Source organism: Gobius niger (genome assembly GCF_951799975.1).
Source record: "Gobius niger genome assembly, chromosome: 13".
In the NCBI taxonomy this organism is placed as follows: Eukaryota; Metazoa; Chordata; class Actinopteri; order Gobiiformes; family Gobiidae; genus Gobius; species Gobius niger.
In genome coordinates, this window is record NC_136864.1 from 29066292 (window position 1) to 29091261 (window position 24970).

The window sequence follows — 24970 nt, forward strand, 5'->3', positions numbered from 1 at the left end:
TTTGTGTTTGTTGTTAGAGCTTTGAAGGTGAGACCTTGGAGGGTTCGGACTCAGAGTATGAGCCACCTACAGCACGGGCTAAATGTTCATGGGGCCGGCGTGGGAGAGGACAGCGGGGCACCGGTTCTCGCCGCAGGGCAATTGGCAGAGCTGAGAGCACCAGGGAAGCTGAGAGCACCAGGGAAGCAGGGAGCACCAGGGCAGCAGAGAGCACCAGGGAAGCAGGGAACACCAGGGCAGCAGAGAGCACCAGGGATCGCAGGAGACCTCAAGCCAGACAATCAGGACGAGGACTTATACTACAACATTTGTCAAGACAAGATATTGAAAGAGTTCAGGATCTCCAGCAGCAGCGGATTGACAGTGATCGGGTGAGTTTAAACTATCCATCCATCCATCAGTTTTCTTCCACTTGTCCGTTTAAGAAAAATAAATTAAAAACATGTTTAAGAAAAGCAGTCACTCTGTAAAATTTAATCAAAACTATATTGTATAGATTATTTGAGGGGAAGTAATGCTAATTGTCCTGATTCTTGTGTCTTTTACAGGCTCGAATCCAGGCATTGAAGCATGAAGAATGCAAACGACTACTGGAGCGGTGCCTGGACCGTGAGCCAAGTATGGTTTTTGACCTCATGGACACCGCTCCTGCAGCTCCGCAAGAACAACCTCCCGTTGCCCAACAACTGATCTGGTGTGTGTGTGGTAAATGCCGCGAGATGCCAACTATTGTGGAGAATAAATGTTGTGGGTATGGACCCCAGCAATGTGTGTCCTTGATGCCACACATGGACGTATTTATTCTCCAGGGTGGCGTCTTGCGACTTGCAAGACGTATTTGGAATGATCTTCGTGCTGAACAAGACTCACAAGAGACTGGAGAAAGCAATAAACAGCTACGTTATGCTGCATATCGTCAGTTTGTAGTTTGGAGATGGGGTGTATTAGGCCCTGGTCACAGAGTTGTTATACCCTCTTGCTGTGTATGGAGGATTCGCGACAAATACCCAGACCCACATGGCAGTTACGTGGGATTCATACCTTCCAGACTGAATGTTGATTTTTAGAGTTTTTGAAAAATGTTATCTTATATTTTGGTTTGTGAAATAAAAAGTTCTTTGTATATTGGTCTCCTTACTCTGTATCTTCTGTCATCACAAGGGAGTTTTTAATTTACTCACTGTCATGTAAGAATATTCTAAAAAGAAAATCTTTAACAATGGTGAAAGTTTAATCTGAATCAGACTGAAACAAAAAAAATAGAAATGCATTTTCCTCTGTTGTGCAACTTGAAGGTAGGAAGTAGGGAAACAAGAATAAAGATGATTTTTTTAGTGGAAAATAAGATTTGCTGTAGATATTGTAAGACCTAAGTTATGTATTTTAGTACTTTATCTTGGTAATATGTAAGCATACATTATGAATACAAACTTGCAATGATACGGTTTATTGAATTTGTGAAATCAAATCAAAATTAAAAGTCACCAGACTGTACTGCCACAATTTACACAAATGAGTCGGGTGGTAGGTGCTGGTTCTCCCGTTTATTCTGTCGGTTTCCCTGTTTGAAAGAAGCAGAAAAAGAGTTTAGGAACTCATAGGATTATGTCTATTTTAATACATCATAGTATCACATTTACATAGTGCAGGGGTATGCTACTTTGATAAGGGGCAACATGTCACCTGAATTGAGCTGGGGGCCACACAAAAAGGAACTTGTAATGGAAACATTTTAAGTTGAAAAATACATGTATGTTTTATATGGTTACATGTACGTGAGAAAGACTCTGGACAAAACTTTGTTTAGGCATCTAGACGAGCCGGATACAACTTTGTTACTTACTGTTATTCACTCAACACTCATTGGCACTGATCGAGGCCACTTCCAACTGTTCTACTAAAATATATTGTATTGCGAAGAAACATCCCCGTGAATCACAGAAACAGAGGCTTTGTATACATAGATACAATACGGTTTGTGAAATCTTTGAAAGCCATAGGGTAAAACAAATGTACAAAGTATGATAACTAGTTTCTTGCACCTATGTGCTAATTCACTCATGTTTATTTGCAATACAATACATGAATAAATATACCCCAGTTACAGTATATGCATATTACCAACTTACGCAGCCCTCTGCTGACTTGTTGCTCCTCTAGCTCTTCTATCGTTGGTGTTGGGCCACCAGCTAGAGTCCCAAGCTTACGAGGGTCATCAGGTCTGAACGGATGGCTTTTTGCCATCCCTCCCTTTGACACAATCCTTGTGCGAAGGATGATCGCCTGCAGGTCTGGTATGTACTTGTAGTCCTTTGGGACTTTATAAGAGTACAGTCGCCACATTTTTGTTCTCTTGCTGTATATTTTTCCTTTTCTGGAGTGGGAGGAGAGGAGAGGGAGGGTGGTTAAAAGCAGAAATAGGAATAGTCTTCTTGAAATTTATTTGGTAGCATAGTTCGTTCAGTCAGATTACTGGATTCAGAAGAACATGAATATTTCTACGTTGATTTGCACTATATAGAAATTCTGGGTATTATTTAAAACATGTGGATTTTTCAGTTTAAATAGTCTGATGTGCAATTATTTGGAATGCAAAAAAGCGCTTTTGAAATTACACCTGGAGTAGCACATCAAAACACTTCAAATGACGCATGGTGCATTTAAGACAAGACAGGACAGGACAGGACAAGACAAGACAAGACAGATTATGGAAAGTGATTCATTACAAAGTGTCTGTTATAAACATGTAGAACAAACTTTTTGTGTTATTACACGTGACTTCTATGTGAAAGATCAAAATAAACATACTGTACTGATCCGTCCTTCTTCCTCTTGAGTGGCCTGTCGAGGTGATGGTTGTAGTCTAAAGTTGCCAAATAGACTCTTGCCTTGTACACTTTGTCAGTGAAATGGAATCTCTTTGCAGCATACATCAGAATATGATTATGAAAAGATTCCAAATCTGATGTGGATCTGAATTAAACAAATTAGAAATAAGTAATGAAAATGTTCATATTCTCTATGAAATGGCACTGACAAGTTATGTAACACATACCTGAAGTACAGGTACTTTGTAACCGTCTTGAGCCAGCGTGCATCCAGCACTAAATCACGCAATCGCTTGTGTGCCACCGAACCCTTGGAAATCAGTGACTTGTCTTTGTCATTGTAGGGGCCATGGCGACATGAACCAAGGAACCACTCATGCTCACCGGTGACGTGGTGTAACACTCCTTGCCATAGGTCCTGAAAGAATAGGCTTTCATTACATAATGTTAATCCATTCATGTAAATAATAACATCAATTGACTTCATTTTTAGTTACCATGAACTGTCCATACGTTTCAGCTGTTCGGCAGCAATACCAGAAATGATTTGTAATGTCTTGGGTCCAGTTCAGTAGGATCTTGCACTGCTTTTCACGCCCAGCCTTATTAGACAGATAAAGACATATTTACAACGCACTCCACAAATACAGGAAAAAAGCACATAGTTCATTACAAAGGATACTTACTGCAGCAATCCTTTTACTGAGGTTTTTAGCTCCATGCCAGATGTCAAGGGAGTGCTTTATGCCCCTGTCTTTGTATTCACCCGTTTCTGTACAAACAAAATTGATGATGGGCCAAATATTGTACATAGATAAACATGTTCTCTGTAAAAACACTTACGGAAAAGAGCTGATATCTGCGAGTGTGCGTCCGTGCAAACCTCATCGATTTTCAACTCTTCACTTATTGCATCCATACACTTGATAAAACAAGCCTTCTCCATGACTACAGAGTTTCTCTGGGTGTACCGTTTATCAGTTGAGTGTGTGTGGACGATTTTTTTGGAGTCATTCTCCATCATGGTATATGTGCAATATTGGGCACAAAATCCAGGACTGTCCATCCGAGCATCACCTTCGAAAAGAAAGAGTGTACAAACACAAATTTCAGTATGTGAGACAGAAAGAACGTACTATGTAGAGTAAAATATTCCATGATATGAAGAATGTAATAAAAATAACCAAAAAAAGTCATTCACCAAGCAGAACTATGGATTCTTTTGTTTTAAGCTCATTGATTATCCCTCGTTTAGTACTCTTCCAGAACGCTTTGATGTTGTCTACACAAAATCCGTCTTGAATCTTGTAATATGTTGATGGGTCCATTATCCCCATGTTCATAAACTTGAACATGAGTGCTATTTTCCTGTAGTTGTTTCCCGATAGCAGGATATTGCAGCCCAACATGAAATCTCCGGCAAGCATTCCGTATTTAAAATACCGCTGGGAGCTCCACCTCCAAACTGTATGGCCATTTGGACAGATCTAGTTTTTACAGTAAAGCAAGAACAGTTTATTTTAAAAGCAAAAGCTTTATAAAGACTGGAAATTAATGTATCCGTGTATATGACATTTGCAATAGTCATACTACAAGATAGATAACATGGATTCCATTGGTAATAATTGACAGTAATGGGTATAGATTGAGTACCCAAGAAGCAAGTTTTAGAATGCTACATTTTGGAGGATTGAGTACAGTAAATTTACATAGGTAATATAGTGGAAGTGTGTAAACACTTACCCATTCTGCAATAACTGCTGTGCATCTGCATTTAACTGACACTTCAAAGGGTGCTGCAGCATTGCATGGTTCTTTTGTTACAGAATCCTTTGCTTTACAAATGTCTATTGGCAATCTCAAAAATTCAAGAAGCTGTTTTAAGACATCGTGATATACTATCGATGCTGGTTTGTCCAAAACATCTTCTTCAGTAATGACCATAGCGTTTACTGGAGGAATAATTTCTTCTTGTTTGTCACTGCTGTGTGGTTGGTCCAGTACGGTTTCCTCTGTTGATACCTCAGGTAGTTCCTCGATCTCGATCCGTTTTTTAAGTGCACCACCAGCCCTGTTAAAAACAAATGAACAACATTAACACCTCCCCCCTTGTATACCAAACAAAAAAAAGGTCTGTCCTTGAAATTACAAATAAAGTTACAAATACGTGTAAATGTTCTAACCGCAGACAAATAGGTGGAACGTAGTCTAGATCTTTGCTGTCATCCGAGTCAGAATCGAACTCTTTTGTTTCGTCCTCTTCAGATGTAGACATTGACAGGGTTTCCATCTGTGGAGTCCATGTTTGGTCCTCGTCGTCATCATCATCATTATCCCACTCAACCCTGTGCAGTGAATAACACTATATTATAATCCCATTTTTTTTTTTTGTCTTATTTCAAAACCTACGTAGCATTCAAAAGGCTGTTGAAGGCTTGTTCATTAACGTCTTCCATTTGCTCTTGTCTGGAAATCGAGGGACTAGAACATAGAAACAGCAATAAAATATAAAATGTGACAATAATATCATTCATCAATTAATTTACAAACATTTAAACCAAAACAAACATTTTTGACCAAAAAATTATGCAGTCTAAGTGTATTACCCAGCAGCCTCTTGCTGATGTGAATCGAGCTCTTCATTACTGCTGCTAGTGCTTAATTTCTCAACGCCTTTGACAGAGAAATCATCATCTCTGCAATCACAAAACACAGATTAATCCTAAACCTAATTCCATTGCAATTACATATTACACTAATATGTGGAAGCGAGAACAGTACAGTTGTGGTTTGGAAGTAAAATATGTACCCATGTCCAAAATAACTAATAGTAACACGTAACAAAAAAGTCATGGAAAGGTCCTGAACAAACGTGGTGTATTTACATTTTGGAAAAAAAACAAACAACTTTTCTATTCCATAACCATCAATGTGCACCTAAAGAAATCACACGCAATTAAAAAAAAAACACCAACCTGTCTGTGAGAGACTCTTGCATTATAGTTGAAACTGGAGGCTGTGGTCTCACCCATAGACCATGAGGTAATGGTGTTGATGTAATATTGTCATAGCTGTAAACACAATTACACTCAATTTTAACATGCATGCATGAGAATATTATACATCATACTCGATTAAATACATCGTTTGAAAGATGAACACATCATTTGTTATCATTAGCCTACACCAGCCTGCCACATTAGCATTCTCACGGTCATGGTGACGCTTGTATAAACAAGCCACCTATTTCCCTTTCTTTTTTTGAAATACACACGTCACATAAGCCGTGGCACATCTGTAACTTACCAGTGAACAAGAGAGGGACGTTTGCGTTACTTGTATGCGGAGCAGGGAGAGACACGAGCGAGCTAAGACCATTGGGAAAGAGATGACGCATTACTAGCTTGGCGGCTACAAGAAGGCTAACCGGAGAAATGACTGAAGTTCTTCCACAACAGTGACAGCAATTTAAAAGCTCATAATTTCACCAAACATTCACGATCTAGCGAAGACTTGTACCAAAATGCTAAAAGTGAATCGTAAAGATTGAGAAGCCTACAACGCGAGGTTATACAAGGAGCTTACTGTTTACACAATGGAGGGACGCATCAGCAGCTGTGCCACGGCTCATTGCTTTTCTACGACAAAAACAACAGTCTTAACTGCACTCAGCACCAGTGGCTGGAAGTATTATGGCCACAGATTATTTTAAAAAAAGTAATAAAGCCTGTGCCCAATCAATCGCCTTTTCTACAACTATCCGCATATAGCTAGAAAATATCCGAACAGCTAAGCTAAAGCTAGGCTACCAAAGTGAATGCAGGTTGCATTCACTTCGTTGTAAACATACAACTTTATGAGTTTTCTATTTCACATGTTTCTTAAATAGCTAAGTACAGTACTTAGTCAACAATTAAACAGAATTTACCTGTCCAGCAGAAGTTTAGCGACCAAAGCATCCGTTTTCAGATTCTTTTGCACCTTCAGGGCTCGCCAGCGCTCGAAACAATCTCCCAGACAGACGCTTACTCGGCTCCGCTCTCTCGCAGTTTCTCTCTTCCTTTCAACCACCTCAAACAGTGGCTTTCTTTTTCGGTTAGGTTTTTCAGGGTTCTTTTCTGCCATTTCTGAAATAATTCTAAATACCAGTACAGAGTACAGAACTAGGTGGTAGTCTATCCTTCGTCTTCGGCGTAATGGCGGACTGCCGGCCAAACTGCGTGAGAGTTACGCTTGGAGCCTACGTAAATAACGTACTTGGGGCATATACGCTAAATTTTTGATTGACAAACCAGTAGCCAATCGACTTTGGAAAGGTGACAAAGTCGATTGGCTAATGTTTTCCAGGCCCCACTACGGCCACAGTTTATGGATATTAATTTTTTTTTTTTTGGGAACCATAATTACAAGAGTGCCATCGATCAATTAAGTCATTTTAGTTGTATCTGGGAACTTAATTCCTGGGGAAAATCCTCTCTAATGCCTTTAAGGTTAGCTTTAAACCGTCTTTACACATTCATTCTAACAATGCAGCAGCATCCCTCAGTCCTTTCTCAGCACTTATGTCTTTTTTTTTTTTTAAACAGGAAACACTATGCACGGTTTCAATAGCCCATTTCAAAAAAGGGAACTTGTCTCTCACTTGAAGCTCTGTGTCAGACAAACACGGTCAGTTTCTTACATCCCCGACCACTCTCAAATGGTAAGACAAAAGATATTAACCACAAACCTGTTGATCTTCCCTTTAATTTTTAACTAATTTACCATTTCCTTTCACAGATTATGAATTCCAATAGCACTTGCGTCCCGGGGAACGACACCTCCTCGTGCCCGACCCCGGGCCCCGACACCGGGCTCATCGCCGGTCTGTCCGTCTTCTTCATCGTCCTCGCGCTGCTGACTGCTGTGGCGGGAGTTTTGGCCTATCGGAAGTTCGGCCAGCTGAGGAGGGTCTTGAGCTTCGGCTCTAGGAAAAGGATCGAGAAGGAGAGAGAGGAAGCGGTGCAGGGAGAAGCGCCCAAAACGGTGAAGGAGTGCCACGACTACGAGAGCCGACCCGAGGGGACGCCGGCCCAGGCCCCCATCTACGAGAACGTGGCCCGGGTAGGAAGCTACGGCGCCAAGGCTCAGGACAGGTACGGGGAGTTCTTCTGTTTTTATTCACTTTGCTCGTGTCCAAACTAGTTCAGACGTTCTACACATTCACCTCTCTTTGGAAGGTTGATCAGTGTGTTGTTGTTGTTGTTTTTTTCCGTCACATTTTTGTCACTTTTTGGTCGTGTTTTTGTCGCTTTTATTTGTTGTCATTTTTATTTGTTGCGTTTTCGTCCTCGTTTTTATGTTGCTATTTTGAGGCTTTGTTCAAGACGGTTTTTAGATTTGGGTACAGAGCCAAACTGTAGAAAATGCGCTTGGCTCAGGTGGGGGTTCAGAGGTCAATTTAGCAAGTGTCGACTGTAGACATTCTCAAATTGGGACTGAAAAACAGCCCTGGACTCCTGGCCCAATTTAGCGTAAATGCGACACTTCCACAAATACATATGTTAACCTCTTACCCCCCGCCTAAAGGGGCTAGATGCAAGTTAGTCATTTTATGCTCACTACTGCCACCTCAGGTCTTACGTGTAACTGCAGCTTCTATATTAAGAATTATGAATTAACAACTTTGTGAGTGACTTAAGAGGCAGTTGTGGTGAACAGGTATGAGCTCATCAGGACATGGAGGAACACGTAGGGGGAGGAAAATACTTAGTTTTAACATTTTTAAACCGAGAGCATTTTCTCCAGTTCGGCTTTACCCAAATTCAAAGGCTTTTTGACTGGAGAGCACCACTGTGACGCCTCATTTGAAAGCTAAAATCTAGAAAAGTGATGTTCGTTTTTGTCACATTTTGTTGTTTGTTGTTATGCTTTTCTTTTAAGCTTTCAGATTTGGGTAAAGCTCGGTTACGCCCGGGGGTGAGGGTAAGGTAAAGTGAGAGGCCAGACCGGTGGCCCTAGAGCCAGTGGCCCTACTGTGCTCTTCCAGAATGGACATATGGCCAGTCCGCCACTGCTTTTTTGTTGGGTATTCAACTCATTTTTGTAACTTTTTTGTCATTTTTTTGTCCATTTTTTTGTATTTTTTTTTTGTCAAATTTTGTCCCATTTGTGTCATTTTTTTCGTCAATTTTTTTATCCAATTTTTGTCATTTTTTTTGTCACATTTTTATCATTTTTTTGTCAAATTTTTATCACATTTTTGTCACATTTTTGTCATTTTTTTGGCACATTTTGTCACATTTTTGTCATTTTTTGTCATTTTTTTGTCAAATTTGTGTAATTTTTTCCATCAATTTTTCGTCACTTTAACATTTTCAAACTCCTTATAGTCCCTTTAACCGAGAGCATTTTCTCCAGTTCGGCTTTACCCAAATCCAAAGGCTTTTTGACTGGAGAGCACCACTGTAACGCCTCATTTGAAAGCTAAAATCTAGAAAAGTGATGTTTGTCACGTTGTCGCTGCAGTTTTGTTTGTTGATGTTTGTTTTTGTTGCTTTTTGCTGCTTTTTCGTCACATTTTTTGTCTCTTTTATCGTTGCTTTTTTCATTGCTTTGTCGTCACGTTTTTGTCACATTTTGTTGTTTGTTGTTATGCTTTTCTTTTAAGCTTTCAGATTTGAGTAAAGCTCGGTTGCGCCCGGGGGTAAGGGTAAGGTAAAGTGAGAGGCCAGACTGGTGGCCCTAGAGCCAGTGGCCCCTCTGTGCTCTTCCAGAATGGACATATGGCCAGTCCGCCACTGCTTTTTTGTTGGGTATTCAACTCATTTTTGAAACTTTTTTGTCATTTTTTGGTCAATTTTTTGTATTTTTTTGTCAAATTTTTATCACATTTTTGTCATTTTTTTGTCCCATTTGTGTCATTTTTTTCGTCAATTTTTTAATCCAATTTTTGTCATTTTTTTTGTCAAATTTTTATCAAATTTTTGTCACATTTTTGTCTTTTTTTTGTCAAATTTTTGCAATTTTTCATCAATTTTTCGTCACTTTAACATTTTTAAACTCCTTATAGTCCCTTTAACCGAGAGCATTTTCTCCAGTTCGGCTCTACCCAAATCCAAAGGCTTTTTGACTGGAGAGCACCACTGTGAGTGACGCCTCATTTGAAAGCTAAAATCTAGAAAAGTGATGTTTGTCACGTTGTCGCTGCAGTTTTGTTTGTTGATGTTCGTTTTTGTGGCTTTTTGCCGCGTTTTCGTCACTTTTTTTGTCTCTTTTATCGTTGCTTTTTTCATTGCTTTGTCGTCACGTTTTTGTCACATTTTGTTGTTTGTTGTTACGCTTTTCTTTTAAGCTTTTAGATTACCCCGGGGGTAAGGGTAAGGTAAAGTGAGAGGCCAGACCGGTGGCCCTAGAGTCAGTGGCCCTTCTGTGCTCTTCCAGAATGGACATATGGCCAGTCCGCCCCTGCTGGACCATGTTGGTGTGAGGTCTTGTTTTCTGTTAGGGGTTGTCCGTTACCCTGCCAGGGCCTGCTGATGTAAATTAGCCTCATGCTAGCCCTTCCCTGGTACAATGCATTAAGTAGAAACATGTATGCTATAATTGTACGTGGTGCCTTTTAAAGCAGTACTAAGTAACTTGTTTACCTTATGATTGGGGGGGTCTTTCATCTCCCCCTGGTGTCTCTGGCCAGAAAACCCCGAAGAAGAAGCTAACAGGCTAACAGGCAAAACTATCTGCGGGCTAGCGCCACTTTAAACAGTATTGACAGTGAAAAAAGTGATCTCAATTATGTAATTGGATGTACGATATTCCTCTCTCCCTTTGTCCTTTCTGTCAGCGTGGTTTTTACTCTCGCGGACAATTAATGAGTTAAAAAAATCGCAACTTGCTATGACACCTGCAGTTGCGCCTATGGCCTCTAGGGGCAAGAGTTGCTTAGTACTGCTGTAAATAAATACATGAACTAACTATAGAAGTAATAAATAAAGTGTACTTTCCTAAATTAGTCCATTTCCCTTAACCAAAGAATATTTTGAGCATATTTAACTTCTTCAACCCCGGCCCAGTGCCGTTATCCAGTTATAGCTTCTCGACTGGAGAGCAATTTGAAAGCTAAGATCTACTAAAGCAGGGGTCACCAATCTTATTTCAGCTGAGGGCTACTTTAAGAGCATTAAGTTGTTCGAGGGCTACCAGACAAAAACAAATCCTAAAGACTTAAACGTACACTGTTCACTTATAGGATATTGACCCCATATTATATTAAAATAGCTTTATTTTAAACTCATACCGAGTCACAAGAACCGAAATAACTGTAATTTTAAGAATTAGATTCAAGAAAATGAAGTGTATTACACTTCAGAAAAAGTCCCAAGGGCTACTGGACATGCCCTAAAGGGCCCCTGGGTGCCCGTGGGCACCACGTTGGTGACCCCTGTACTAAAGAGATGTGTGTATGATATATGATGTGTGTATGATATATGATGTGTGTATGATATATGATGTGTGTATGATATATGATGTGTGTATGATATATGATGTGTGTATGATATAGGTGAATGACCTTCTATAGGCAAAAGGAAAGTAAAAAAAAAGGCCACCACAGTAAACAGAAAAACAAATAACAGTGGATACATGTACATGTGTATAATAATAGCAACACATTATCCCTCAGCTTTTAATCCACCACAAAACTCTCACATTGATGTAACACATCGCTAAACCACTTTTTTTTATTGCATCACACCCGAGCACTGCAGGCATACATTTACATATCAGTTAAGAGGGATTCACGTGTTGCCAGTCTAATGGTAGTGCCCAGCGGCCCATTCAATTGTCAAAAAATTGTCAAAAAATGGACAGAATATAATATTGCTTGCATGAATGTGTTCCTACTGTATGGGAATCTATGCACGTGTCTATGTATGTATGTGTGTACGTATGTCTAATGATAATAATGATTTATTACGCTGTTATTATGCTGTTAACTGCTGCTGTGTGCGCTCGAATCATTTCGAACTGCACAACAGCCTGGGGACCATGGCCGAAATTTTGCGTGGATTTGGGAACCAATCACAGAGTGAGGAGGGACGGCAAGATGTTTATTTACGGATTAAAAAATCGGATACGATGATACGATTGGCTGTGGCTACATGCAGACGCATGATTGACGTTCGTAGCGCCCCGTAAACCACACCTCTCCTACGAGAAAATGAATTTGTGGTCCCCAGACTAAATATCACTTGTGATTTTAGTCTGGCGTTACCCAGGCTAACTATGCTGTAGCAATGCTCATTGAAATGATAACCAAATGTACAATGGTAATAATAATAATAATAATAATAATAATAATAATAATAATAATAATAATAATAATAATAATAATAATAATAATAGTAATGATGATAATGATAATAAGGATGATGATGATGATCATGATGATAATAATGATAATGATTTGCATTACCATTGCTCTCAAGGCGTAAACAACTCTTCCACCATCCCATTCATTACTAGAAACACTTATCTTCATGGTTCATTCATCACTATTTTCAGTCAGTCAAACAAAGCAGACAGACTGAAACAGGCCTTTGATGTCTGGTGTATGTCAGAGTATTTCCTACCCTTGCTGTATTATGACTGGAGCAACCTGCATGATGTGCTTTCGCCCAGGGGTGGATTCAACCAACAACTCCAGACCCCTTTCCTGTAAAATGTAATCAGCATTTATAATAACATTTCAAATCTGGTTTAAATTTGGATACTGCATTTTGATATTTGGCTTCATTTCACTAAAATATGTCGTGTTCAATAGTAAATGCATCAAATTCAATGTCCGAAATGCAAGAATCAAGTGTCCCGCATTTGTGTCACTTTCCCATCGCTCTTTTGCTCTTCGTTGCTTTTTTTCATCCTCATTTTCGTCTCATTTTCGTCGCTACTTCCAGAAAGCTTTTAGATTTGGGTAAAGCCAAAACTGTTGTCGTCATGCTGAGTCCTGAGACGGGAAACCAAACGCCTTTTATATAATGCTGAGTCAGCGGCAGGCGCTTTTCCATTTCACCTCGAAAGTCCCTCATGTCGTAACATCAGCGCACGGTTTGAAATGTGGGAAATCTGAGTCACAGCGGAAGATTCACTGTTAATCTGTAACCGGGGGGTTCATCTAACGCCACCCTGGGGGGGGGTTTGTGCTCGTGTTGACAGGACGGTCCACGTGCCTGAGGATGATGTGTATTTGCAGTGTGATGCAATCTACAGTAACGACCCGGCCTGCGATCCCTCCGCCCACCACCAGGAGGACGACACTTACATCATCCCAGACTCCTGAGAACGCTCCATGGGTTTCAGTGTTACACACAGATGGACTGTTGGTGGGTTTACTTCAAGCCGGTACTCGGTTTCTTTAAAAGTGCAAGAATGTGAGCAGCATATTTATTTATGTACAACTGGGATGTTCTTCAGTATGGCTTTAAAGTTTAACCCCTTAACTCCCACCTGAACCGAGCACATTTTCTCTAGTTTGGCTTTAACCCCAGTCCAAACGCTTCTGGGGAAAAAAGGTGAGAGAGTAGTGACAGAACTGAGACGAAAAACAATGATGAAGATGTGAGAAAAAAGTGAGAAAAATTTGACAAAAATTTGACCAGAAAAAAGGACAAAAATGTCACAAAAAATGGACAAAAAAGGACAAAAAATTGACGGAAAATTATGAAAAAGTGGCAAAAATGACACACAAAATTGACAAAAAAGGACAAAAAATGTACAAAAAATGACCAAAAAAATGACAAAAAATTACAAAAAATTGATGGAAAATTATGAAAAAGTGGCAAAAATGTCACAAAAAATGACAAAAAAGGACAAAAAGTGTCAAAACATTTATCATTTGACAAAAAAATTACAAAAAAGTTACAAAAATTTGTTGAAACACCCCCAAAAAATCTGATGACATGAGGAAAAAGATCCATTTAGATGAGTTTTGTAGATCTTAGCTTTCAAATGAGGCGCTACAACTGGCCTACAGGATTTGGGTAAAGCTGAACTGGAGAAAATGTTGTCTGTTCAGGCGGGAGTTAAGAGGTTAAGTATAAAGCACATTCAAATGGACTTAAAGGCACACTGCGTAACATTTTGGATTCTACTGTTGACAATGCAAAACATGCTCAACACAGACATTGCTGCTTTTGCGGTGGATGATTAAAGAATAGATTTGGACGAGGACCTAATATGTTTAAACATCATATTTGGCTGCCTTTAGTCTCCACGGCGATGAGCCACATCAGGTGATGTTTGTGCTCAACACCATGATGTTCCAGCCTCCAAACTCCACTGTTGGCTGGCCGCTGTTTGGGTAGTACGTAATCCGTGCCAACAGAGTGACATTTTGGTTTCACCTGAACTGACTGAAGTCCCCAGTCTTACACACTGATGTCAAATGTTGTGCAGCAATGTTTTTTTTCTGATGTTTTACATTATTTCACAAGCATTTGTCTGTTTGCATATTCTTTGACTTCCTGACAACATGTGTGGATTACTTAAAAAATGTCATTTCAATATATATACTGAGAAAAAATGTAACAGTACCAATAGCTACTTATTTCACGCTGTTTTGAAAGAAGGTTCAAACTATAATAAATTGAGCTAATTACTGTAATTCATGTGTTGTATGTATCTTCCTGTTGGCCGATATGGCTTTGTTGCATATATGGTTAAAAAAAAGCAGCTCCGTCTCTGTTTTAAAGTAGCCTATATAATGTTATGGATGAAAATGTGGAGCGTTTTATCGAAAGGAGGAACTGTTGTTCTTTCTCACTGGTTATTTATATCTTTGCTTGAATTAGGCTACTTAAACTTATATCAAAATAATGAGAAGGATTTCCCAATGCTGGAAACCCTTCAATTATCATCTAAGCACATTATGGGGAAACCATGCAGTTCAACAGTAAATTTAGAAATATTGCGTAATGAAGTAACCACATCCGCCAGGACTTCCTCCTTAGCTTCTTCTAACTCTTACAGCTTGGACTTGTAGTTGAAGGAACAGGCCACCGTTTTTTCAAGACTGAGACATGTTCTTACCTGAGCTTAGACGAGTTGATGCGTACCTGTCTGTTCTTTGTGCGGGCGCTCAGTCACGCAAAAAGACCAAAGACTGTGTTAGCCTTTAGCCTCTCCTGCGCTCCTCTATGGGGCCAAACGGGGGTGAAGTTAGAAGCGACCAAGCTCTTCCACGTTCTCCCTATTTGACCTCTTAACTCCTGCCTGAGAGGATCATTTTCCTCACGTCATCAGATTTCTTTTCCATCATTTTTTTGTTGGGTATTCAACTCATTTTTGTCATATTTTGGTCATTTTTTGTCCATTTTTTGTAATTTTTTTTGTCAAATTTTATCACACTTTTGTCATTTTTTTGTCACATTTTGTCACATTTTTGTAATTTTTTTCGTCCATTTTTAAATCAAATTTTTATCATTTTTTTGTCACATTTTTGTCATTTTTTGGCACATTTTGTCAATGTTTTGTCACTTTTTTGTCAATGTTTTCTCACTTTTTTGTCACATTTCCATCATTGTTTTCGTCTCAGTTTTGTTGTCATTTTTAAAGGGTTAAATACAGTTACGTGAGTAGTTACACGATCCAAGTATAGTCACACAAAATTAAACAGCATAGCTACACTTGGATCGTACACACAAAGACCAGACAGGTACTTATCAACTCATCGAAGCTCGGGTAAGAACATATCTCAGTATGGAAAAATGCTGGCCTGTTCCTTTAATGGGCCTTGGGCATGAGCAACATATGACAACAAATTTATACATTTATAAATTGGTCAGAAAATATTTTGGCCTCAAATTAATAGTCTCCTTATAGCCAACATTTATATCTGTTGTTGGTGGGATATATCAAAGACGTACGGATTAAACAACGAGGAGTCGTGCATTAGATGGTTATAATGCACGACGCGGAGTCAAGACCACCACGACGCGCAGTGGAGTACTATGGTCTCACAAACGTAACATTTATAATAAATTTTGTTTTCATTGACTAAACTCACTAAATATGCCAGACCGACGGGGCTATTTTCTGTGGGTTATTAGCCGGTCACTGAAGGCTGGTCTCAGAGCGAGTCATTCTCCGCAGCTATTACGAGGATCTCAGTCAGGCTCAACGACACAACATCAGCACAGAATCACAACACAACAGGACTAACCCGGAAACACTTTTCCCTGGAAGTAAACACCGATATGCGGCACTCGTGGGTTATTTACCTTTTACGCTGTTTAACCTGAAGCTAGCTAGCTAGCTCAACCAGCTCAACTGTTTATGGAAACAGCTGCGGTGGAGTCGCTCACACCTGGGCCCCCCCAACTGAAACTTTTATGTTTGACTTTACTAATCCAGACAAATATGCTTAAATGCAGGATCATTTTATGTACGCCTGAAAATGATGAATAGCCTTAACCGTTTTCAATAGAAATGTAAAGCTCATATGTTATTAACAGTAGCTAACCTAGCTGCTCACTCTCCTCTACAAACATTTATCAAACGTTTTGTTTTGGCCAAAATCGTTGAAATTAAACAAAATCCATCTCATACGTTCCTGTCAGTCACTAATTACGCCTTTATCTGATTCAGCTGTGTCATGCGTTGCTATGGCGACGCCCACAGCGGAGTGATATCCCAAGGCAAGGCAAGGCAACCACGCATTTCGTACACAAGGCAACTCAATGTGCCATATCCCAGTGATTTAACTACCGGACTACGTGTGCGGTTATACCAAAATAATGCACCAGCCAATCAGAATCGAGTATTCACCCAGACCATGGAATAAAATGCAGTTATAATTAGACTAGACTATGTGAACCGATTCCTTTGTCTTTTCACTGTTGAATATCGTAGTACTTAGGTATAAGTGCTTTGACATTTGTTTTAGGCCAGGGGTGTCCAAAGTGCGGCCCGCGGGCCAAATGTGGCCCTCAGACCAATTTTTGGTGGCTCTCGGGCTGCTTGCTGAATCGGTTCACATCATCAGAGATGGTCCTTTTTATTTAATATGTAATAATTCTACACAATTCTAACCAAACAACTAGCATTTCATTGTGAGACAGAGCTGGCATTAAGGTTTTAAGCATAAATAAAGGCATGAGGCACAATTTAAACCTCTGCTACTTGAAGGTTTCGTGGAACTAACCACCGACCCATGGCCCTTTACCCCGTGTACGCTCCAATACGTGGCCCCCCATGAAAAAAGTTTGGACACCCTGTTTTAGGCAATGGCTTCATATAATTTTTTTTTTTCCCCTTTAATTAGCCTTTAGCTGGTTGTAGCCCAAGCTAGCTAGAGCTAACAAAACATGCATTAGTAACTCTGCGTTTCACAGCATTTTGACCAGCTGTGCAGTTCATAAAGTAATGGACATAATAAAGCTTTTCCCCCCTCAATGATGTGACTTTCATAATATTCATTATTGTAATTGAATTATAATAAATTGTACTGTCCTAATCGAGCATGGAGTTCTTTCATCTTTTGTATTGCGGCAAGTCAACAGCGTTTTCTACAGCCTATTTTTATTTTATTTTTTTCAGATTTTTACAGTTTCAATCCACGTCCTTGTAGATATGTGTCAAGGCCACCGCAGCGGATCAAGGTCACAGATAGAAAGTCCTTGATAAGTTATCTGTCCACAAATATGAGTCATCGAGCTTCTCCAATAAACCCTTTAACAATATTTCCGTCAACAGTGTGTTATTGTCTCATATTTATTGTGAAATGTCGCACTGATACAGCATTCAGCACCGTAAAAACATTCAAGTAAAGTAAACAGTGGAGCATACAGGAAATCGTGTCATAAGAAATACAACATTGTGTAACATTACAACATATTAACATAAATAAAGTTTAAATAAATAGTCCAAAAGAACAGCGTCATTTGAATGCAACAAGTAACACCATTTACAAAGGAGTAGGTCTATACAATAATATAACATATACCTGAGACATCAATAGCCTGTATGTCAAGGGTTCTTTAGTATGGTTCGTCTATGCTAGTTTGTCTATGCTAGTTTGCTCTGAACTAGCGGTCTAAAGTTAGCATTTACCTTTGATAGCACAGAGGCTATTTTCAAGATTCGCTTTTCAAACACTTGGCCACATCCTCTTTGCCCTGTCTTTAGACTACCTTTGCTAAGACTAGCTTTAGGAGTAGCTAAGGTCGTTTAACGTTGCTAACAATAGCTTTAGCTATAGCGAGGCTAAAGGTTAGCTACATTGTTAAAACTAGACTTGATGTTTACACTTGTTCGCATCAACAGTCAGGTAGAAGACAAGTGAGAATGAAGGAAACAACGGCACAGTGAGCATAGCATTTACCCACAAACTACGTAGACTAATGAGAGAACAGTGACGGAATTAGCGTAGGCAAAATTAACTTCTTTCCGTAAGCACTCCAATACATATTTCCTGGATTTTGTTGCATATAAAGCGTGTTGTTTTTTTCTGCATTTTCAAAGCTTCTTTAACTAAGACATGATGGCTTGTATCTTATATTTGCTATGTTTAAATCCTCTTACTGCCAGTCGAGGGCGTTCAAAGCAACGTACCAAAAGCTTTTTTTCAACATTAATTGGCTTATGAACTTTAAGTAGTTTATAAGCCACAAATATAAGCTTTACATGTCCACTTTACTCAAGAAATCCACTTTTATAGACACCAGGGTCAAGCACAATGACATCTACTGACTATGAGGTCTTCAAAGGGCGTCAGCTTGAGTTTGCCGCGGCTGTCATAATGCATGAGCACCATAGGCTGGTACTCGGCGGGCACGCAGCAGGGCCGCGGCGTGCCCCCCCTGGAGATCTGCGCCATCCTGGACTTGACCTGTGTGTGCATGCTGGCTGGTTTGTAGTTCTGCGGGCAGGAACCCTGGCAAAAGTGCATCGTGTACTCCAGCGGCGCCACCACCCAGTCCGTCCAGCCTATGTCTTTGAAGGAGACGGTCACCGCCTGCCTGCAGCACAGCTCTCCCTCGCCACACTCGTCTTCCTTAACGGAGCGGGCCGTCCTGGTGCTGCGTTGGTGGGTCAACTTCAGAGTAACGTTGAACTTGTATTCGGCTCCTCTGTTGCCTATATCTACCTCTAGCGACCCCGCCCTGCTGTCCCCGATCCACTTTTGCACCTCATCGCTGACGTCCAGCACGATGCTCTGTGAGACATTCCCGTCGGAGGTGACATCTGCCCACGCCGCATGTCTCATGCGTGTGGAGTTCCACAGGTGAACTTTAACCTTGCGTGACGCTCTCTCCAGGACTTGTCTAGACATGTGCAGCTCGGCACGTATCAGTGAGAGTTCATCCTGAATGTGGGGTTTTTCCATGAACACTGCTCTGTGCCAGTGAACGTGTCGCCTCCAGGAGTCGGCCCTGTGTCCTGGATGTAGCTTTTGCACTGAAACAAGAGGGAAAAGAAAACATTATGTCAATATTTGATTTTAAAAAACAACTAATTAGACAACAGAAGAAGCCCCACACATAAGGTTGCCAGATTGGAGAATGAACAAAGGAATATAACATGACTCACAATCAAGTCCTAATTAGTGGTAATGCAGCAGGACGTGCACCCAATGTTATTTCATAAGATACGCAATGTAGATGAATGTTTGAGAGATTAACTTTCAGTCACTTATTTCCCAGCAGCACCGGGGGCAGTGCTTTCAGACTGATGCAATGACTTGTCAGTCTTTCAACGGGTTATTTTGGGACCTTTATCTTGATCCGAGCACAATCCAAGGAGACCCAGTGTTACGTAAGATCAGAGGAGCGTCGTCACACTCACTTGGCCTCAACACCCAAGGAATGTTTTCTTTATGGACTCTCCGAAAACCACCCACAAACAACTATCCAGTATAGTGCGCCTTAAATGACTGTGTGACAATCAAAGTTAGAAAAGAATGTTTTTATGATGATCATTATCCCGTCAAGTGTCCACATGTACAAGGGGGACCCGACACTTCAGTCACACCAAGACAGATCCTTTAAAGCAGTGGCACCCGTCTCCTAAACAAACTCCCTCTCTTCTTTAGACTTTCATAAAGCAAACTTAAGACCTTCTTTTTTTAAACATAAGGAACTCTCAATCTATACAGTTTTTTTGTGTTTTCCCCTTAAAGCACTTTGTAACCTTTGTGAAGCGCTACACAAACAAAGCTTGTGAATGCTATTTTTGATATAACAGTTACTTCTACTTCCTTTACTTCTTCAACTACCTCTACTTCTACTACTACTACAAAAGAAGCTATGGTTATACTATGTGCATTTCTTTTATTCTATAACCTGGCACCAAAACAATTCTTTCCATATTGTCTATATTGTCTTGATACAATAACACGTTATTATACTAGACAACCACTGCTACTCATCTGAATTCTAACTACATCTTTTTCAACCTTCATTTCAGAAGCATTTTTTCTTACCTCTGTCCGGCAAAAGCAGCGTGGACACCCGGTTGGTCCGCGTGGCGTTCAGGCCCAGCTCGCTTAGCTTCTCCTGGTAAAGCTGTTCCATCTTCATGAGCTCGGTTTGCGTCGCCTTCCTCCGGACGACAGGTGGCTTGTCCATCCCCAGAGAGCTGAGGATCCCAGTTTTCAGCGCCTCCAAGACCAGCCTTCTTTCTGAATCTTCTCCTATCACCTCGTGTCGGGACGTCTGCACATGGGCCGCACTGCAGAGGCAAACTGTGACTAAGGTAAAGGCTGCGATGGATTGCTGTGTGGGCATGGCTGACTTTCCCAGGAGCTTTGTGAGCAGGTTTATGAATGAAATTCTTCACGTGCCTTTATTTATGCAGAGGCTGTGATGCCACACCCAGGAGCAGTCAGGTGAGGCAGACTGGGACTGTGCGGCTGTATTTCAGGCCAGTACAGTCAGAGAGGAGCTTCTTGGTCTTATTAGCCCGGGATAAAAAGGGAAAGCTGGCCCAGTGCATTATATACTGCTGCGTCACTGTGACAGACACACTCTCCACTGTACTGGAGCCAACAGTCAGGGTCATGCTGGGGGGGTCGGGCAGGTTTAGCAAGAGCCACTTGCCAAGTGTTGCAGACCACTTGCACTCACGCTCTTTGATATGTACATGATGTATCTTTGACTCAAATGGACAGTAGCAAATCCCATATTCCTGTTCTGGGCTTTGTTGTTTGATAAGGTTACTGGTTAGAACAATGCTATATTCCTCACCTATCTATTTTTAGCTCAAAACACAGCTGACATCATCGGATGATATTGTACTTTCACTGGACTCTGGGGGAGTCATCATTGCGGGACAGCGGTGGCCCAGTTCGGTCATTTGTCCACAAATCCAAAGGTCTGTCTGCTACATAATGCAGTGTGCTGGGACCCTTCACCCAATGTCTCTGTGTGTTGTGTAAAGGATGGTGGTGGTCAGGGGGTTGATGGCGCAAATTCTACCCCAGGGCATCTGTGGCTACATACATGAAGCTTACCACCACGAGAGTGGTGTGAATGAATATTGACTCAACTGTTGAGAAGAAAGTAAAGTGCAAAAGAAATGTAAGCCAGTATTTTTATTCTTCAGTTAAATTGTTTCTGATATGAAACAAAACTAATGTTTTAGCCTTCTTTAAACTACCTCCCCACTATAATTGCCAGTCGAGGCCTTGGGAACATTTTCAGTTGTAACATTCAGAGCAACAAGTAACATTTAGACATAAATAATACCAAATGTTGTGCATGTTGAGTTGGCTGCTGTCGTGAGGAGGCAGAAACATGATCAGACCGACCGGAGTGCAGTGCATGAGTGCAGTGTATTTCTTACATATCTTTGTTCCACTCCAGCAGCACACTTTCTCATATTGTACATGACTCACTAAACGGTCTCAAAGTCTAAGTTACATGCATACCTTACAAATGTATGCACAGTGAAACTAACCAAACCCGACTTGAAAAACTCCAAGGTTAAAAATAAGAAGGCAATAGCGCAGGTACATGTCTGGGAACATGACGTCATGGATCCTGCTGCACATCTTTCCAAATGCGCTATTTATAACTCCCTGATTTCAGCTTTTCTGTCAAGATAAACCGAGCAGGTTTGAATGAGTGGCTCAGCGCCGCCAATGCGTGTGCTATCAGCTGTGCTCCTGTGGAAGCCTCCCTTTATCAGCTGCACATATGGCTTTCACAAGGCCAAGTGTTTGAAGTGTCTCAACATAAGAGCACGGTGTCAATGCCCTCCTCTTTTATCTGGGGGCATCCCAGAGACTACATCACACCACTGATCGAACACAGTCCAACCCACTGTCGCCTAATGGAAAAGAACCAGTGCTTACAGTAGAACCTGTACTCAGGTAAAAAGTCATAAAAAATCTTATCGCAAGGTTTGGTGAAACCAAGGATTCTGAAACCTCAGAAGGTGTGCGCCAGAGAATACAGGAATATGACACACGCAATAATCCACGGGCCATAAAACCATTGGAAGAAGGCTCCTCTCAAACTCCCGGTCCGGTGGGTGACCCCTGGCTGATGTAAGATGAAGATGATGTAAGATTGAGTTGTGCCTGAATGAAGGGGATGGATGTAGCAAGCTGGAGCTGAAATGTAAAGACACTTCTCCCTGACAGTAGTGTTGGTTGGGGGTTCTCATTGTTCTGAAGAGCGTGTGCTCTAGTGGATGTCTGAGCCGTGAGTCACTCGGCTCTGGTCATGTGATGCCTGTGTGAAGTCCCCTGAAGTGTGTGAAAGGTGTGTGTTAGTCATCTACGTGCACTCTCACTTACTCTCATCTGTCACCGGCTGCTTTGTTCTAAAAATCACATAACATCAGTGATTGCGAGTGATGGGCCTTTCTGCAGTTCAGCTCGCTTTTGCAACCATGACCTCAGCCATAAATAAACAGTGGAATCTGATCAGACTGACTGATGCAACGTTACCCGTGCCGGAGTCACAAACCCAGCTGGTCTCGTCTGGTCCAGGCCAGGGACCTCACCTCAATATTTCATCATTTCACTAAATCAATCAAGCAATGGTTTTGTACAGCCCAATATCACAACAGGAGTTTCCTCACAGGGCTGCACCAAACATGTATTATTTATTTATTCATTTATTTGACAAGGACATTGCAATTCAATCTAGTACAAAATAAGCTGGTGGCTGATGCTATGCAAAAAAGAGTTTACAGCCAGTGCTAATTTTCAACTCCCCGGTTGGGCCTTTCTACACTATATTAAAACTTACAATTTCATCCTAAAACGTACCTATATGCACTGTATACACTGTATAAATCATTTACATGCACAAACTCAGTACTTTTTACCAATGGGCACATTTCTGTTTCGATTAGAGAAGTGAACACTTTAATCTCAGTCGCGGTTTTATGTAAATGCAGACTGACCAAAAGCAGTCTTGCGGTGAGGAACTGTACACTTGTTACTGATGGAGCCTCTGGTGACTCTGGTGTTGCTGTTTTGTCTCTGCATAAATGAACTGAGGCTCAGGTGCAGATTACTGAGACAGATGAAAGTGAGTTTGAGAAAACATAAATCGCTAAATATTACAGTGATGGAAGCAGATTGGCTTCTTGTCCATAATCTCTATTGTTTGATTGTAATTCTGACCTGAGGTGTTTTGTGACTGAGGGAGCGGCCTGGGCCCATGTGCTCCTGCAATATGATATATGTGAGAATATCATAGCATCATGTACAGAAGGGCGGCCGCGTTTGGAATGTAATGTCTAATTACACATTGATACAGTTTTAGTTAAATTGAGCACCAACTGATTTTGAATGAGCCACAGACTGTTCTCTATATAAATAAAGATCTTCTTCTTCTTCTTCTGTTCCGGTGACGTGACGGATTCATAAAACACTGCATTGTTCACATACAGTTGGTTATTTACACCAGGACCGATTAGTTGCAAATCATTTATAAAAAGACTAAGCAGCAAAGGTCCCAGTACAGAAATACAAGAAGAAGAAGAAGAAGAAGAAGAAGAAGAAGAAGAAGAAGAAGAAGAAGAAGAAGAAGAAGAAGAAGAAGAAGAAGAAGAAGAAGAAGAAGAAAAGAAGAAGAAAAGAAGAAGAAAAGAAGAAGAAGAACTTTATTTATATTGAGCCTTTCACCGACATGGTCACAAAGCCAGTGCTTCATTTGTAAATGAGTGGTTTCATGAACACTTTTGGTCTGATGTGATGGATTCGGAGAACAGATCAAATCTTTGCCGGATCCTCCTAAATATTTCCCGGATCCTTTACCCTGAAAAGCTGGACAGGTCCTTTCGGTGTGGAGTTTGCATGTTCTCCCCGTGTCTGCGTAGGTTAGTGGCAAAAACATGTGCAATAGGTGAATCCTCCAGCCAGGTGTTTCTGACCACCAGCCTGGCTCCACATCATGGAGATGAGTTCCAGAGCTCACTGGACTCTGCAGGTCGCCCACAGACATGGAGGACATGCAGAGAACACATTTCACACACACACACACACACACACACACACACGCACGCACACACGCACGCACGCACACACACACACACACACACACACACACACACACACACACACACACCATTCATCCTGGCCTATTGTGCATGTTTTTAGTGGTAAGGGAAACCGGAGTACCCGCAGGAAACCTACACAGACGCGGACAAACTGCAAACGCCACACAGAAAGGCCCCAATCGGATTCAAACCTGGAATCTGCTGTGAAGCGAAAGACTAACCACTGTGCCCCTCTGAATGTTAAAGAGCGGTGACTTATCCTGACCAACTTTAACACACCGATGTCTGAATGAAAGATAAGATGTCATCTTGGACAGTAGTAGGCTATGACTGACCTTTTCGAAACCCTTTTTCAGATCTAAAATACTGCTCCTACTACCGGACTCCTGTCCAAGGACTGTTTTACCTTTTTAATAAAACAGCAGTTTGCAATTATGGTAGAATAACCGGGTCTAAAACCAACCAACCAATCATCATCAATAGTGCAGTGACTGTTTTTTTTTGCTTTGTCAATTTTCCTATTAACCTTGAGATAGCTGCTGTCATAGACTTGCATCATTAAAGGAATAGGCCACCGTTTTTACATACTAAGATATGTTCTTACCTCACTTTAGACGTGTTAATATATCCCCGTCTGGTCTTTGTCCGTGCGC

The 24970-nt window shown here is 40.9% G+C and overlaps 2 protein-coding genes across 2 annotated transcripts; one reads left to right on the top strand and one right to left on the bottom strand.

Moving 5' to 3' along the window:
• Positions 1-57: 57 nt before the first annotated feature.
• Positions 58-13246, top strand: LOC306972256 (uncharacterized protein; the record flags this gene model as incomplete). The annotated part of the gene is made up of 5 exons (XM_079568803.1): positions 58-363; positions 549-618; positions 7415-7530; positions 7608-7963; positions 13020-13246. The coding sequence occupies 5 exons, from the start codon at positions 58-60 to the stop codon at positions 13141-13143; spliced, it is 972 nt and encodes a 323-aa protein (XP_079424929.1). The 3' UTR covers positions 13144-13246.
• A 5282-nt stretch (positions 13247-18528) lies between these two features.
• Positions 18529-20587, bottom strand: gdf15 (Growth differentiation factor-15; the record flags this gene model as incomplete). Its single annotated transcript, XM_079568804.1, has 2 exons — positions 18529-19259; positions 20284-20587. 2 exons carry the CDS (start codon positions 20585-20587, stop codon positions 18529-18531), a joined length of 1035 nt encoding a protein of 344 aa, XP_079424930.1.
• Between the last annotated feature and the right edge of the window lie 4383 nt (positions 20588-24970).